The sequence below is a fragment of the Drosophila obscura genome, unplaced genomic scaffold, assembly GCF_018151105.1.
Source record: "Drosophila obscura isolate BZ-5 IFL unplaced genomic scaffold, ASM1815110v1 contig_37, whole genome shotgun sequence".
NCBI lineage: Eukaryota > Metazoa > Arthropoda > Insecta > Diptera > Drosophilidae > Drosophila > Drosophila obscura.
Window position 1 is genome coordinate 1,339,301 of NW_024542825.1, and position 15,648 is coordinate 1,354,948.

Below are 15,648 nucleotides of genomic sequence, written 5' to 3' on the forward strand. Positions count from 1 at the left end.
GTTACGGGATATTCCTCTTCCTTTGGCCGAAACTTTTGCCATGGCGAGAAAACTTAATCCTTCTGCCAGGGCGAAGGACCTGAAACGAAAGCCCAAAGTCAAACAAACAAACAAATGCCGCCGCATCGGAGAGTTGGAGTTCGAGTCGGATTATGTCCATGGAGCGGGAGCGGCAGGAGGATGGGGGGACTGCTTCTTAAGCTGCCATTCAGCCATTTCGACTGGCCTGAAGTATTTAAGCCATTTGCACTAATGAATGCGGTCGCGCATTTTTAAGCGCCAATTGCCCAGGCCTTAGCCCAGGCCGAAAGGAAGGAAAGGGTTTGGGGTTTGTGGTTGGGGGTTGCATGGCCAGGGGCTTGGGTTTGGCATCAAAGTTTTCCGACAGAAAGTTTTCACTTATTCGAAACACGTGCAAAATTATGCTTTCAGTTTTCGTATTTACATACCCTGTAATGCGCTGCGCAAGGGATATAGGGAGTGGGGTATAGGTTGTGCAGGGATTTTCCCAATTTGTTTCAATTCGCTCTCTCATTACAGGGTATTTAGCCCGTCTTGTGGCCCCGCAAAACACATGTTGTTTGGTTTGTTTTCGAGCTTACCCGCTGATAATTATTCGCCCAAGGGGCGCAGCAAGACAGGCAAAGGAAGACACTTGGGGAGGGGGGAGAGAAACTCGTGAAACTAAGAGATGATGGCCAAGAGCTGTTGTCCCTTCCGTTCGCCTTCTTTGTTCTGTGCACTCTTTATTTCCATTTAGTGGCTGCCTCGTGGCATCCGTCTCCCCGTAAACTCACCATTAAAACGGTTTATGGAACTCGCAGCCATTGACATTGAGTGCCAGGCGGGAGCGCCTTGAATAATTACCAATTTGATTTAATTTTAGCCATTTTGGGCCAGAGATATCTGTTGCACCGCGACACAAAGAGGGGGAATCTTTTGTTGTGAATGGGAAGAAAGAATGAACTTGACAATGTTCGAATGATCGATGTGCCAGAAGGGGAAACAACTTATACATATGTATGTATATGTATGTATGTATGTATGACTGTGGGAATTTTCTTGAGTGGGTGGGGAAAAAATCTAACAAATTAGAAATAATATAGTTTTGAGGAACATTTAAGATTGAGTGTTGCTGCAGCTTAATTTATATGCTGAATATATATGAAACATTTTCAAAATTACATACAATTATTTTACTTATTCAATGAACAAATAGGGAGACAAAAAATGTACATGAAATTAAATAAAATTAAATAATTAAATAAATAAATAAATAAAAAATAAATAAAATAAATAATAATTAAATAAATTAAATTAAAATTTGAAACAAATTATAAAATTAAAATTTAGAAATTTGTTCAACGGGTTGCGGAACATCAAGATCAATTATTTGCATATGTCACTATATAAATATATATACATATGCACATATGTACCTACATACATACATATTTATTATCTGCTGTTGAAATATAAATTAAAATTTAGAAATTTGTTCAACGGATTGCGGAACATTTAAATATGTTCTGAGAAAGAAAGTAAGATCAATTATTTCAATATATCACTATATGCACATACCTACATACATATTTATTATCTGCTGTCGAAACATAATATGCGCCTTGCTTGACACAAAATTCACACCAAATGCAAGACCCGCATGCAGCATGTGCATCCAGCGATCTCTAATGGTCTAATGGTGTAATGGTCTAATTTATAGAGTGCCGCTCAAATGGCTCGTATCCATAGTCATTAATTCGCCGAGCAATATTCAAATTGTACGCAGAGCAGGAGAGACCAAATTAGAATGCCACCCACTACCACCCCCGTGGAGGCCTGTCAACCTAACGGCCAGGCTAATCCCCCTGACAACATGTCAGAAAGTGATGGAAAAAATCACACACCCAAAATTGTAGAACCATTCAACGGAAATTATAAAAACACGTAAATAAAAGACAAACAGATGTTCTGCTATGATTTTGTTTGGTTTTGCTCGGACAGCTCATAAAAAGTAAGGGAAATCGATCAGAGAACTGCCACGGGAGAACAAAGTCTTCTCTCTGTGTGTGTCTCTCTCTCTATCTTACGCCCACTCGCCCACTCGCTAATTTCCCACTCTCTTGGGGAATGAATATGGGGGCTGACAGTTTTCCACGAAAATTGAGAAATTAAACAGAGCAGCAAGTGCAGTGAGATGAGAAGGAGCAGAGGAAGAGAGGAGCAGAGAGAGAACATCATATTAATTTCGGTTTTGATTTAAATTATGATCAACACGACCAAATCTGAGGCAAGTCAAGTCGGGTGGCTGGCTGGCTGGCTGGCTGGCTGGCCGCCCCCTCTTTGGCCTGGCAAACAAATTCAATTAAAATTCAAAATAAAAAGAACATGCATAATTTTTATATTTCCAAATATTATTTATATAATTTATATTTCGGAATAAATAAAAACGACAGCGCAGCAGCAACAACGCAGCAGCAGCAGCAGCAGCAGCAGCAACCCAGGCAGCGCTGGGCGACTCCATGGACATGGACTGTCAGGTCGATCAGCTCGCATCGGTGCCGGCAGTTCCATCTTGGACGTGAACGTGGACGTAGTCGGCCCCACATGAGAAAAACTCATTCCTCTCTCTCTCTCTCTCCCAGTCTCCCGCTCTGGCATCGTTGTTGTCGTCGTCGTCTTGGTCGTCGTCGTCTGCGTTGTCGCCCACTCGCATTTTCAAACAGAAAAGTACCCACCACAGATATATAGAGTGCAATATTCATATTCAAATATATATACATACATATATTCAAAAATTATGGTGGCCCAGTGCAGTTTTTATGGAAATCATGTCACATGCAGTGTCTTCACAGTCTTCCCAAAAATGCGCAAATTTTAGCCCACAAAAATAAACAACAACAAAAAAAAATAAATTGAATTTTTGCAGTGAAAATATCAAAAGAAATTTCAATCACACCTTACGCAAAAAAAAAAGATTAAAAATTAATGCAAAGTAAATAAATATTAAAAGTGTCATCAAAGTGCGCTGATAATTGTGCGTTCAGTGTATAGTGTGTGTATGTGTGTGTGTGTATTTGTGAAGCTGCGAGTGCGTCTGCTTCGTGTCAAGTGAAAGATTTGACCTCGCACTTCACCCATCAAGCATCAAGTGAATTTATTTGTCGCTCAACTCACGCGATTCACTGCCGAGTTCTCTGTATATGTGTGTGTTTGTGTCTGTCCCCCCCGGATGCCCGATCCCCCCCGCAGCACGAATATTAGTACGATCATTAACCTCAGCCGGAGCCGCAGCGGCACTCGTTCGGGCAATTTGTCAACACAAAAGACATCATTCAACTAGTGAAATGCTGGGTATGCGCCTGCACGGAAATACGCGCACATAACTAGCTAAAATTGTGAGTAAAAGTTCCTCGCACTAAGCGGATTATCTTTCAGTGGATTATTGGGTGATTGGGTGCTTAGCATGGGGGTATGCTCCTGCTCGTACTCGCACTCGGAGTGGCCGATATTTATGATCCACACTGAATGGCGAACATGTGCAAATGCCGGCACAAAAATAGTCGACATTGAAACAAAATTAGCAAAAACAAAAAAACACAGAAGACAACACCACAGATAAAAAGGAAAAATTGGAAAATTTATAGATACAAAATCCGCAGAAACCGAAGAGAAATATCCAAAAATACGCCATAGAAATATTATTAATTAGTTTTTGGACAAACAATTCTTTTTCTTTTTTTTGTGGGGCGTGGTGCCGCAGCGACATCATCGACAGCTCCGTTCCATTAATATCTCTCTATATATGTATATATACGTATATTTTATATGCGAGTGGAACATAAATCTTGGCTGGACCCAACACCAACAGCCATTAAGTTCAAAAATCAAATCAAAAAGAACTGGGGAATTAGTTTGTGTTGCTGGGTTTTACTTTTACTGGTTTATGGTTGCTGCTTGCGTTGACAATTTTTATTTGTTTGGTGCGAACCTGTGGATCAGCTGCTGCTTGTCCAGGAGCCGGTCAATAAAATTGTATCCAATTAGAGCACAAAACACAAACACACACAGAGAGATGAACCCAAAAACTAAAGCAATTTGTCAGGCAGGGAGTGGGGGGACTGTGAGTGGGTTTGAGGTTTCTGGTTTGGCTTGTGTTGGGTTGAGGCTTCCATTTTCCGTATTCGGATACGGTTTTGTCATTACGGTCAATAATTACCGCAGGCATGTCAACCGAAATTATTGCCCAGATAGATTTTCCAGCCCCTTGCCAGTCGTTTGCCACACTTGGGGGTTTAAGTGTCCGGCCATGTGTTGCAGCCAGACCGCAAGGACTCTGCTCTCCTCGTCTGCTCCGGGCCAGGTCTGCCGGAAATAATTACTCAGCTTGCCGTTCTTTTGAGTGGGTGGCCCTGGGCGTGGAGTGGAGTCCATGTGGCACAGTGGGGGCGGGGGCTCTACACATTTAATTTATATTATTTGTGCTTCCTTTTGTCCGACTCTTCGACTTTCACCCTCAGTCGGTGGCTCGCTCTGTCCACCTGCCACACTTTTGTTTACCTGCCTTTATTAGTAGTTGTCTGTCTGTCTGGTCTTGTCTGTCTGTCGGTGAGTGTCCTTTTGCCTTGCTTTTGCTCCTTCCTGGACTCTGACTGTGGCCACGTCCTTCTGGCTTCTCTGCTGTTGTCGTTATTCGACCACTAAACTGTGTTTTGGCTTTTGTTGCATTGCCAACCGCATTCCTGCGGCTTCTACATCTTCGATTTTCTAGTTGAGTTTCCAATAATATTATTGGAACTGAAGGGTTTAGCATAGAGCAGCGAGAGAGAGGGCCAGCTTCTGCTTGAAGTTTCGACTTTTGATGGGAAATTTTCAATTTAATATTCAGACTTTAGCGTGTTCCGACATAAATTATTAAATAACATTTTCCGCTTAACTAACAAATTTACCCCAGGGAAGAAACAGACAAGCGGCTGACCCAAGCCAGAGCCCAGAGCCGAATGGTGGCTATAACAATTGCTCAAATCCAATTCAATATTGATCCGCATGCGAAGCACCAGACAGGCGAAAGAGGAGCGCAACAAAAAACGAATCGAAAGAAACAAAAAGGGTTACAAGTTGGCCCAGACAGAAGGGCCATGAATGGGACCAGCAGACCGGGCCAGACGGAACTATCTAGCTGCACACACACACACATATGGATCCAACATGGGGATACACATGTATCCTTTGATTTCAATGGATGAACTTTTTATGGCGGCCATTTACTTGCCGGCGCAACTGTACCTCTGTCGCAATTGGAATGGAAGGAAGTGCGGAGTAATTGCGCCAGATAAGATTTACAGATTAGATAAATCGGTAAGCAGTTAGCTGCAGACGCTACCGATAAGCAGATTGGTATCAGAATCTCGTGGTTTATACTGTGGGGAGTGCTCTGCGAGTGGCAATGGGTGTGGGAGTGCTCTGTGGCTCTGTGGCTTGTTTATGGTACGACCGCAGTGTGCATATCATTTGGGGCTGGATCCCACTGGCTCCTAATGGATGATTAAACAGTGTTATCAAAGTGTCTGCATATGCTAATCAAAACCAAGTTGAAGTGGGTGGAAATCGTCCCTCACTCAGGTTAGATAGGTACACTGATTAAGTGCGGCATACAAGGTATACAAAGTGCGACATATGGAAGCAAATACATCCGGCTGGTTGTTGTTTACAATATCTGGAATGCTACTGCCATCACCCTTTATCTATTCTGATAAATTTCGGCTGTGGTTGTGGCATTTATTACTCATTAAGTGAATTCATTGAAATCAATCTACATATGCAAAGATTTCACCATCAAAAATAATAAATAATAAATAAATAAATTCTAATAATAATAATAATTAAAGCTCAATAAATATTTTAAAATAATAAAATATAATAAATAATAAAAAATAATAATAATACAAAATAAAACTCAATAATTATTTTAAAATAATAAAATATAATAAATAATAAAAGAATAGTAATAGAAATAATAAAAAATAAAACTCAATAATTTTAATTTTAAAATAATTACATATAATAAATATAAATAATAATAACCATCAATAATTCACCATATAATAAATAATAAATAAATAATAATAAATAAAACTCAATTATTATTAAATTCTGTTATTTATTCTGGGACAAATTTAATACGAACTACTATAAATAAACAATAACAAATGATATTAATAAATAAAACTCAATTATTATTTTAGAACTGTTATTTATTCTGGAACAGATTTAATACGAGCTGCTATAAAAAAAAATAATAATAAATAAATAATAATAATTAAAACTCAATTATTATATTAAATTCTGTTATTCTGTTATTTATTCTGGCACAAATTTAATACGAACTGCTATTACTTGTTCACATCTTTGTACACCCTTGATATACAGCATATGCCTTTGTAATTAATTGTAACATGCAATTAAGCATTTGCCATCTTAGCTATCTCTCAGCCCCCTCCCCTGGGCTGGCACGCAGGCAGCGCCTTGTTTATGTGGCACACATGTAAAAATAGACAAATTATAATTCCAGCAATGAATAGGTAATTGAATATTCGATTTTTCCGTCCGTTCGATTCCGCTTAATGCATATCCTTCCCCACCCCCATATATACACCCGTATACACCATATAATTATCTCCTTAGAGGCAGTGCAAGAGGGACAGAGCGAGCGAGCGAGCGAGCGAATGACTGAGTGAGTGAGTGAATGAGAGCGCCGCCGTAGGCCAGGCCTGTCCTGTGCTGTGTCCATAGGTAGGCAAAAGTGACACACATTTACCACTAAATAGTCGCTTATTATAATTTGATGGCACAATGACAAACAAACCCAAAGGCCTTACTTTCTTTCACTCTGATACATGCTAGACATATCCCAGCTATATGCCACAGTTTATATAGTCCGAGTTTAGGTATATAAGAACGGTGGCAGGGGTAGCCAGTAACCCTTGGCCGTGTGTGTGTGTGTGTCTGTTATGGCCATTGCTGGCTGAGAGCTTGGAACGGCTGTCCGGTCACACGACCCCCAACAAGTCACCCACTTCAAACTCATCGATACTTTGGCTACGTGGCATGCTCATTGGTCTCCGAACGCGGCGGCGGACAACATTGGTATTTGTGTAATGGCACTGCACACACACACACACACACACACACACTCTTGATTGGATAAATGTATATGGATAGGTATAGGATAGGTGTATATGCCACGTATAAATTCAGAGCGGGCCACTCGCACGGGTTTAGTTTATATTTATGAGCATTATAGTGCGGATATATCGAGCGCGAAGTCGAGAGTTGGAAAGTAATTGCAGCGGACAACGGACAGCGGATAACGGACACCGGCCAATGGCTATTTGAACCATCTAGTTGCCTTTTTATAGTGCTGTGGCTCGGATCGGGGTTCTGTTTCTGTTTCTTGCTCTGTTTCGTTTCGTTTCGTCATGTGTTTTGATAAGAAATGTTGGCCATACAAATTGTTCAGCCGTTGCCGCTGAGTGTCTGAGGGCTGATGCACTTTCCACACACACACCCCCCACCCGCTCCACACTGGCTGCACTGCCTCGATAAGATGTTCAATTAAAGAGCTCTCTGTACAACCTGTGTACAGTGTGGCACCCCACCCCAGTGCGATAGTAGAGTCAAACAGAGTCACATTTAGACGACAGTAGCGAGCGGGAGAAAAACTCTCCGTCAAGAGCAAATATTTGTGCAGAGAGAAATTAAACCAAACTGAAGGCAAGCCAAAAAGAGGAGGGGGAAAAAAGAGCGACAGGGCATTTTTACCTGACGGCGGCAATCAGCGAGCAATTATGCGATAAGCGGCGACCCTTATCAGCAGCAGCAGCAGCAGATAACAGCCACAGAGCCATCAGGGAAAGGGAAAGAGACAGCGAGAGAGAGTGAGAGTGAGAGAGGTGCTGGTGGGTATTGCTGGTGGGTTGTGAGAATTATGAAATCAGTATACGGGAATTTTCGGGCCTGTTCGAGTTAGTTGCCCTCCATTGGCGTCTACGTGCGGTTGTCTCTCCTTTTCATCGTCGCCCCATTAACGCAGTCGCGAAGTGCATTCCGTGTGATTTTTGTATGATTGATTTAACTGCTATATACATACATACACATATATACTTGATATCAGCTCAAACTATGGATATTGTGTGACATCTGTCGTGTGATCAAAGCCAAAGTCAAAATCGAAAAATCGAAAAGTTCAGCCATTGGATATTGTATTCGTTATTGGGGGGATTAGTGTGAGTATTTAACGAAATCTTTTTAGCTATTCATATTTTCAAAAAAATATGTAGCTTAAACTGTTATAATTTGTGTTATACTGTGGCTAGTATAACACAAACTATAACAGTTTCTAGTTTATTACTAACACATTTTCATTCTGAAACTTTGATAATTTTTTAACTGTTATAAAAACTCGTAAAACTGTTATACCCAAGCATACAAGCCCCCGTATAACAAAAATTATAACAGTTTCTAGTTTATAAGCCGGAATTATTATGACATTTTCATTCTGAAGTTTTTATATTTATTAAACTGTTATAAAAACTCCTAAAACTGTTATACCCAAGTGTTAGCTGTGTACTTTTTCGAGCAGATTTCTTCTGCTTTAAGACCCAAATATTATCCGTTGCTTGTGCACCCTAATCTATATACAGAAACCTGTTTATCCCCCCCAGCCACAACGCTGCAGATAGTTTCTCTTTGCACTTGGATACGCGTATGAGCCATCGTACACACACACAGACACGTAGATATGGAATATAACAGCGACCCATTGCAAAGTAAACCACACAATAAAGCAACCAGGCAAAACGTATAAAAACGACACAGAGATAAGATAAGGAAACTCGCTCAACAAGTGAATGGGATTGGGGGATTGGGGGGAGTGTGGGGTGGTGGATACGCTGCGAGTATGTGACTCGGACATATGGAGCTATGGAGGTGCTATGGTGAGACCGGATAGCATGTGTAGTCAGCCAGTGGTACGTCGGTTGGCACAATGCACCCATGGACAAGTGACATCTTTACGAAATGTCAACGGCGCGCTGTCATCTGTCAGAGAGAGAGAGAGAGAGCAGGGGAGAGACGCAAACGCAGAGACACACTGACAACACTGAGAAACAGTCACAGCAATTGGGGTCAGAGTGTCCTATGGCAGCCGGAATGAAACGAAACGAAACGGGACCAAGAGCAAGACTCAGTTGCCTACATTTGCATACAATGGACAAAGTTTGATTATCTCCGGACAGGGGCTGGGACTGGGGCTGGGACTGTGGGACTGGGGCTGGGCAGGGACTGGCATCGAGGGTAGGCAGCTGGGCAAAATATTGTCACTAAAGTTAATTAAAAAACAGCCAGGGGCACACACACACACACACCACACTCTCTCAAACACACACACACGAGCGGGAGGATAGGAATCTGTTTTAATAAAAATGCCAAAGGGTGGCTAGGGGTTGGGGATTGGTGGTTGGGGGGCAGCTTTAGGGGTAGCTCTCACTGTCAACGCTGCGTGGGCAAACAAAGGCAAATAAATAGAAAAGAGATACTCAATAATCAATAGATAAATAAAATTACAAGGTGACAGCAACAGCAGCAGCAACAGCTATGTGGAGGATGGCACAGCTGGCTGGCTGGCTGCTCTTCACCCCTAGCCGAACCCCAACCCAAACCCTCCCTAGCTGTGGGGCGGTTCGTTGTGTGTCGAGACTGTTAAAGCTGCAGGAGCCACATCAGCAACAGCCAGCAGCAGCCAGCCAGCAGCCAGGAAGCAGCGCCAGCGACGATAACTGCTCATAATGCAGCAGCAAAAGGGGGAAGCTTCCACGCTCATATACTGAACAAGGGAATACCCTTTATGGATATAGATATAGAACTGCATAAGGATATATTTGCCATGGCATTGTAGCTGTGAAGCCTTTACCTTTACCTTCACTGCAATCCTTTACCCAAGTGCAGCTCATGCCATAGCCGAAGCAACTCTGCTCTTTGGAATACCCTTACTCTAACGACGTTGGCGTCGATGTTGTTGTCGTCGACATCGTTTGATGGCGCTAGGATAAGCGCGTGGCAAGTGGCAAGGAGCAGAGGCAGCAGCTGAAGCTGAAGCATGCCGCTGGCAAACCGATGGCTGCCTTCCTAACACGCTTGTTTCAGCTGGCGGGCGCGAGGAGTGGGCGACGCGACGGAATGATGTTGGCACGTCTGTGGGGCGGCAGGGGGATGCAACAAGCGTTTCATGGCACGACAACGATGCGGATGATGGGGACGCCAACGACGACGACGACGACGACGACAGTTGCCAGTGTCCGGCCAAGAGGAGCGGACGGAGCCGAAAAAAATAACACAAACAAGAAAAAAAAAAAAAAAGGCAAAGGCGACAAAATAAATAAAATAAGCGAAAAACGTAAATAGAAGAGCGCGAAAAATATGCAAGCGTGGAAATTTATTAAAAAATAATAGAAAAACCGGCGAATTTCGTGGCGATTATCTGGAGAATGAGGGAAAACGGCGCATCGTGAGAGGAGTGGTGGCGCGGAGAGCGAAAAGTGTGTGTGCCTGAACTGCAGTGAAACTTTAAAATTAAGGTCGAAAAAACGTCAAAGAATAGGCGGAACTAGCATAAATAAATGCCACTAGATGGGAGCTAATATGAAACTAACTTTAATACGAAGCCAAAACAGTTTGAGGTGTGAAACAATTGATAGAGCTGCAGGCTATAGCATGGGCAATTGCTGGTGCAATTATGGATTTTGGAAATATTTAAATTTACCTAAAATATATTTAGATTGTGATTAAAGCAAGGGCACAATATTTGTGCCACAGGGAAGTAAATGAAAATTCACCATAATATACATATGCATATATGCAGCATCCTCTGAAGATTTAATCCGCTAAGGATCATATTTTTTAATAGTTCAATAAATATGTATAAGTATAAGTGTATAAGTAAGAGTATAAGTACTCTTATATTTACCCAAACAAAAGTAGTAAACAATTTCCAGCTTGAGCTCAAACCCAAATATCAATAAACGAATTTCCCGATTGGGTTTTCGCTTCCGATTGGCTTAGGCTGGCAAAGAGAGAGAGACTGGGAGAGAGAGAGAGAGAGTCTCTCTCTGCCCAAAATTCAAACACAATAAGCATAATGCTAATCGCTTTCCATACGTACCTAGAATCTTGTGTGCAGATACACATATAAATGCCTTATGGATTCCTCTCTGTCTGTCTACGTATGTTCCAACCAAGCCAAACCGTCAGATCAGATCGGCCAATCTGTGCCTGCATCTGTGTATGCGAAAGCGCGTTAATTAAGGCGCCTATGCCATGTGGTCAGTCAAGTGCGACAACAAATAATTTGATTTCAATTTAACTAATTAGCTGGAGCCTTCAACATTATGCGGCCAGCACTGGCATGGGGTTGGCTCTCGCTCTCCCAGCACTCAGCACTCACCACTCACCACTGCTGCACTGCCTGTGCCTGTGTGTGGGGCACTCGAAATGCTTATCTGTTTAGCGGCAGATATAGACATCTACTACGTACATACTAGATATAGATATAGACATGTGCCAGTGTGCCCGAGTGTGTGTATCAAAGCCCAGGCAGGCACTTGAATGCAGACAGACAGACAGACCGACCGACCGACAGTCGAGTGGACCCAAAGTACTGCGGTCAGTCTGTCAGTCAATGTGGAAGGCACTTCCATTGAAATGCGCTTAGCTATGCAGTTGCGCTCAATGCAGTTGGTTAAACCAAAGTGGGTTGGGGCTTTGGTTTGGATTGGGGCTTTGGGGGAGAGAGAACGGAGTTCTTTGGGCTGACTGTGGTGGCTATAGGCAGCCATTTCGACTGTGGTTAGCATAGTGGATACTTAAAAAATTAATATAAATATTTGCATGGCTCTTGGGGGTTGCTCATTTTGGTTTTCCAATCGAAGTGAAAGCTGGAGAAATTTAAGGGTAGTTTTTGGAATTTAAAGTTATTCAAGGAGAAGATCGAAGAACTATAAACAGGAGTTACTTTTACTATTACTATTATATTATATATATATATATATTATATTATATTATATTATATTATATTATATTATATTATATTATATTATATTATATTATATTATATTATATTATATTATATTATATAATAATAAAAAAAAAAATATATATTAATATATATATATAATAATAAAATATATTATATTATATTATATATATAATATATTATTAATTATATTTTTCCTACAATATGCGACATACATAATCCACCTCCTTTAATCAGCAAACGTATTTTTTTCTTTTTCTGTTTTTAATTGCAGTTTGCCACTGGAGCTGAACCCTTTCGCAGAGTGTCCTGCAACAAACGAATACTGCAGCTAATTGTGAGAGCAAAAACTGTGATAAACAAAGCGAGAGCAAGCTACACACACACACACACACACAAACAAATACATAGAAATAAAAGGAGGACTGGAGGTGGCAGCTGGAGAGGCAGCAGCCACGCCCTGGCAGCGGGCACAATTAAAAGCAGCGCAATAATATACAATTTTAATAAAACTAAAACCCGAAGCAAATTAAAAAGCGAGCGTCGCCAAATGCGACACTAAAAGTAATTAGCGACAGGCAGACAAGCACACAAATAGACAAGGACAGGGACTGGGACTGGGACAGGGACAAGCAGAGGGTCGAGTTGGTAATAAAAACAGAGCAAAACTGTTATAAATGATGTTGCAATCCTTGAATCTGCACGCGGATACACTGAGCGGCATTCCACCAGCAACAGTGGCAGCAACAACAGCAGCAGCAGCAGCAGAGGCAGTGGCAGTGTCCGTGGCAGCAACAGAACAAACTAACGAGGCAGCAGCAACAGCAGCGGCAGCAACAACAATGCTGACAACGGCACCTGTTGCACTTATTGCTAATGGCAACAACAACAACAGCAACAGCAACAGCAGCAGCCTTTATAACAATAACAATTTAAATAGCAATAACAATTGCAACGTACAGCAGCAGCAACAGCAGCAGCAGCAACAGTTGCAACTACAACAACAACAACTACAACAACAGCCAGTCAAGTATTTAGAGAATCTAACGAGCTCAGGAGGAGCAACTTCAGGTGCCATTGCAGCGACAACAACTTTTACAGGTGCTGCAAAAAGTTTCCATCCATATTTGCGGCCCAGTTGCAACACCAACAGCAACACAGCAGCTGCAGCAGCAGCAGCAGCAACAGCAAACCTCATCCCAGCAACAACAACAACAAATATGTCGACTGCATTGTTGGAAACACTTTTGCACAACCAAATAAATTCCAGCACAACAGCAGCGCTGACCGTTCCAGCAGCAGCAGCAGCAGCAGCAGCAGCAGTTCCTGCCACACCAACAGCTACACCAACAACAATACCAACAGCAGCAGCAGCAGCTGCAGCCGCAACAACCGCAACAACAGCAGCAGCGACTGCAGCGGCGGCAACGTCAACGCAGCTGAATTCCGGCATTAATTCCAGAACTTCATTAGTCGAGCAGAGCCAGGCCGGGGGCATCGGAAATGCTGCCGTTATAGTAGTCGCCGCCGCTGCCCCAGCCATTGTTGCCCCAAGCGTACAAAATCGGTGAGTGTTGCCACACACCCAAAGCTCAGTTGCTTTACTCCATTTTTGCAGCAGCAGCAGCTTCGCAGCTAATGTCTGCGGATTGCATTGAAATGATTTATTTTGGGCCGTGGGTTTCGGTAATTTCGGTTAGCGCTGAAAAGTATGCAATGGAAAATGAGTTGAGGAGGAGGAGGAGTTATCAGAGCTTAGCCCGCCCATCAATGAATGGATTTCCATGAGCATTAAATTCCATTTCAAACACACATCATTAAAGCCCAGCCAGCCTGCACTCCAGGTAGCTCCAGGGGTGGGAAATACCTGCCTGTCCATCATCGAAATCTCCCTCAAACTTTGTGCGCCCTGCCGTAACATTTACAAGCATTTCCGTCATTCAGCTTCAGTGCTTATCATTTTGCATATTACCTTTGCCGTTAAACGGGGAACATTTCAATTTCCTATAGCCGCCATCGTCAGTGCCAGTTCCCCCCCTCGCTTTCAGCTATCACATTTCAAATGGTTATTCCTCGGACGTGCGCCACATTTTCTATTTGTGAGCAGCTTCCTTTGCCCGGAAATTATAAAAAATTCGACTCGAAATCGACGCGGGCGAGCGACCCACAACGGCGACTGATTTAATTAAAATAAGTGACAATTGGGCAGGGCTGGGTGTGGGCGCGGGGCATGCGGAGAGTGAAGGGCATGCCAGCGAGTGACTAATGATAATTGGCATTGCATTAAGGTTATTAATTGGCAGAAGCCCAGCCAGGCGACAATTCTCACATAGCCAAAGTCATCAAAGATAATAGCGAATGATTATTGACAGGACAGTGTAATTATAATATTATAGCATCTTCGTAATGACAATAACTGATGTGATGCGATGCGATGCGATGGGCGGCGGGTTGGGCAGGGGTGCCCCGTGCTGTGGTCCTCTACAATTTCAGTGGATACAACCGCAGGCCCTTGAAAGCCCGCAGCCCAAAGGAGCTTGAAGCGAGTCTGGACTGTGGCCGAGAACTATCAGAGCTCCTGCTGCTCCTCCTGCCTCTCCTTCCCCTCCTGCTTGGCCATTAAATAATAAAACAAGAATTATTAAATTTACGTTGGGTCATTTTTATGCGCCTCTGGGTCCAGTCCTTCTTGTATATATTTCCTTTCTTTTTTTTTGCTGCCTCTACGCGTATCTTTGAGCTGTTTGCTTTTGTTGTGACAGCCGCGGCATAACAAACTGCCATCATAAATTAAGTGCCGCCACGTCATGACTGACTGTGTCGCCATTTTCACAGTGCTTCAAGGAATGTTGGACTATAAAAATTCAAGAGTTTGCTTTGTGTTTTTCTGTCATGGAGTAATCAAAAGTGCAGGCAGTCCCTGGCAGCAGTTCTGACATATATTTGAGCCTGTAGCTGTACATTTTTCAACAGACTTGGAGCCACTGTGCCGTGACAGCGTACTTTCCTCACTCAAGTTGTTGAATTCGCATTGAGCTGGCGATACCAACATAGTCATCGTCGTCATCATCGTCATCACCTGTGTGTGCCCTGGCCCTGTCCTGGCCCTGTCCTGCCCCCCACAAATCCCAACTGAGAGGGGAGGCAAGCTCTGCTGCCCCTCTGCCACTCTGGCACGCTTCAGCTGCCACCGCAGGCGATTTTCTCATTAAGCCTGGTCGCATTTAAATGAAACTGAATTATTAATGCCCAAGCGCAGCCCCGAGAGACACCCAAGGAGAGATGTTCTGAGGCCGGAGAGGCTGGAGAGGCTGGGGAGGCTGGGGAGGCTGGAGAGGCTGGGGAAAGGCCGGAGAGTCAGGAGAGGCTGCAGAGTCTGGATCCTGGCAACTAGTTGGCCTCCGTGCGCACTCGGGAAGCGTTCTTCGAGCTTGGCTCCCCGATGGATTGGCGCCAGCCCCAGCGTCAGAAATAATTGCCTTACAGACTCCAGGGGCAACACACCTGTCGCGCTCCCCTGCTACCACAGGGAGCTCCTCTGCTCCTCTGCTCCCCTGCTC

The 15,648-nt window shown here is 43.2% G+C and overlaps 1 protein-coding gene across 4 annotated transcripts in view; it reads left to right on the forward strand.

The window, feature by feature from the left end:
• The first annotated feature begins 12,368 nt into the window (after positions 1-12,368).
• Positions 12,369-15,648, forward strand: part of LOC111080672 (CUGBP Elav-like family member 1) — a 52,013-nt gene continuing 48,733 nt past the window's right edge. For all 4 annotated transcript variants that reach the window (XM_022376416.2, XM_022376421.2, XM_022376474.2 and 1 more), the window contains exon 1: positions 12,369-13,655. In XM_022376416.2, the coding sequence (XP_022232108.2) occupies positions 12,766-13,655 (890 nt within the window). In that variant the 5' untranslated portion in view covers positions 12,369-12,765. The remainder of the gene's footprint in view (positions 13,656-15,648) is intronic.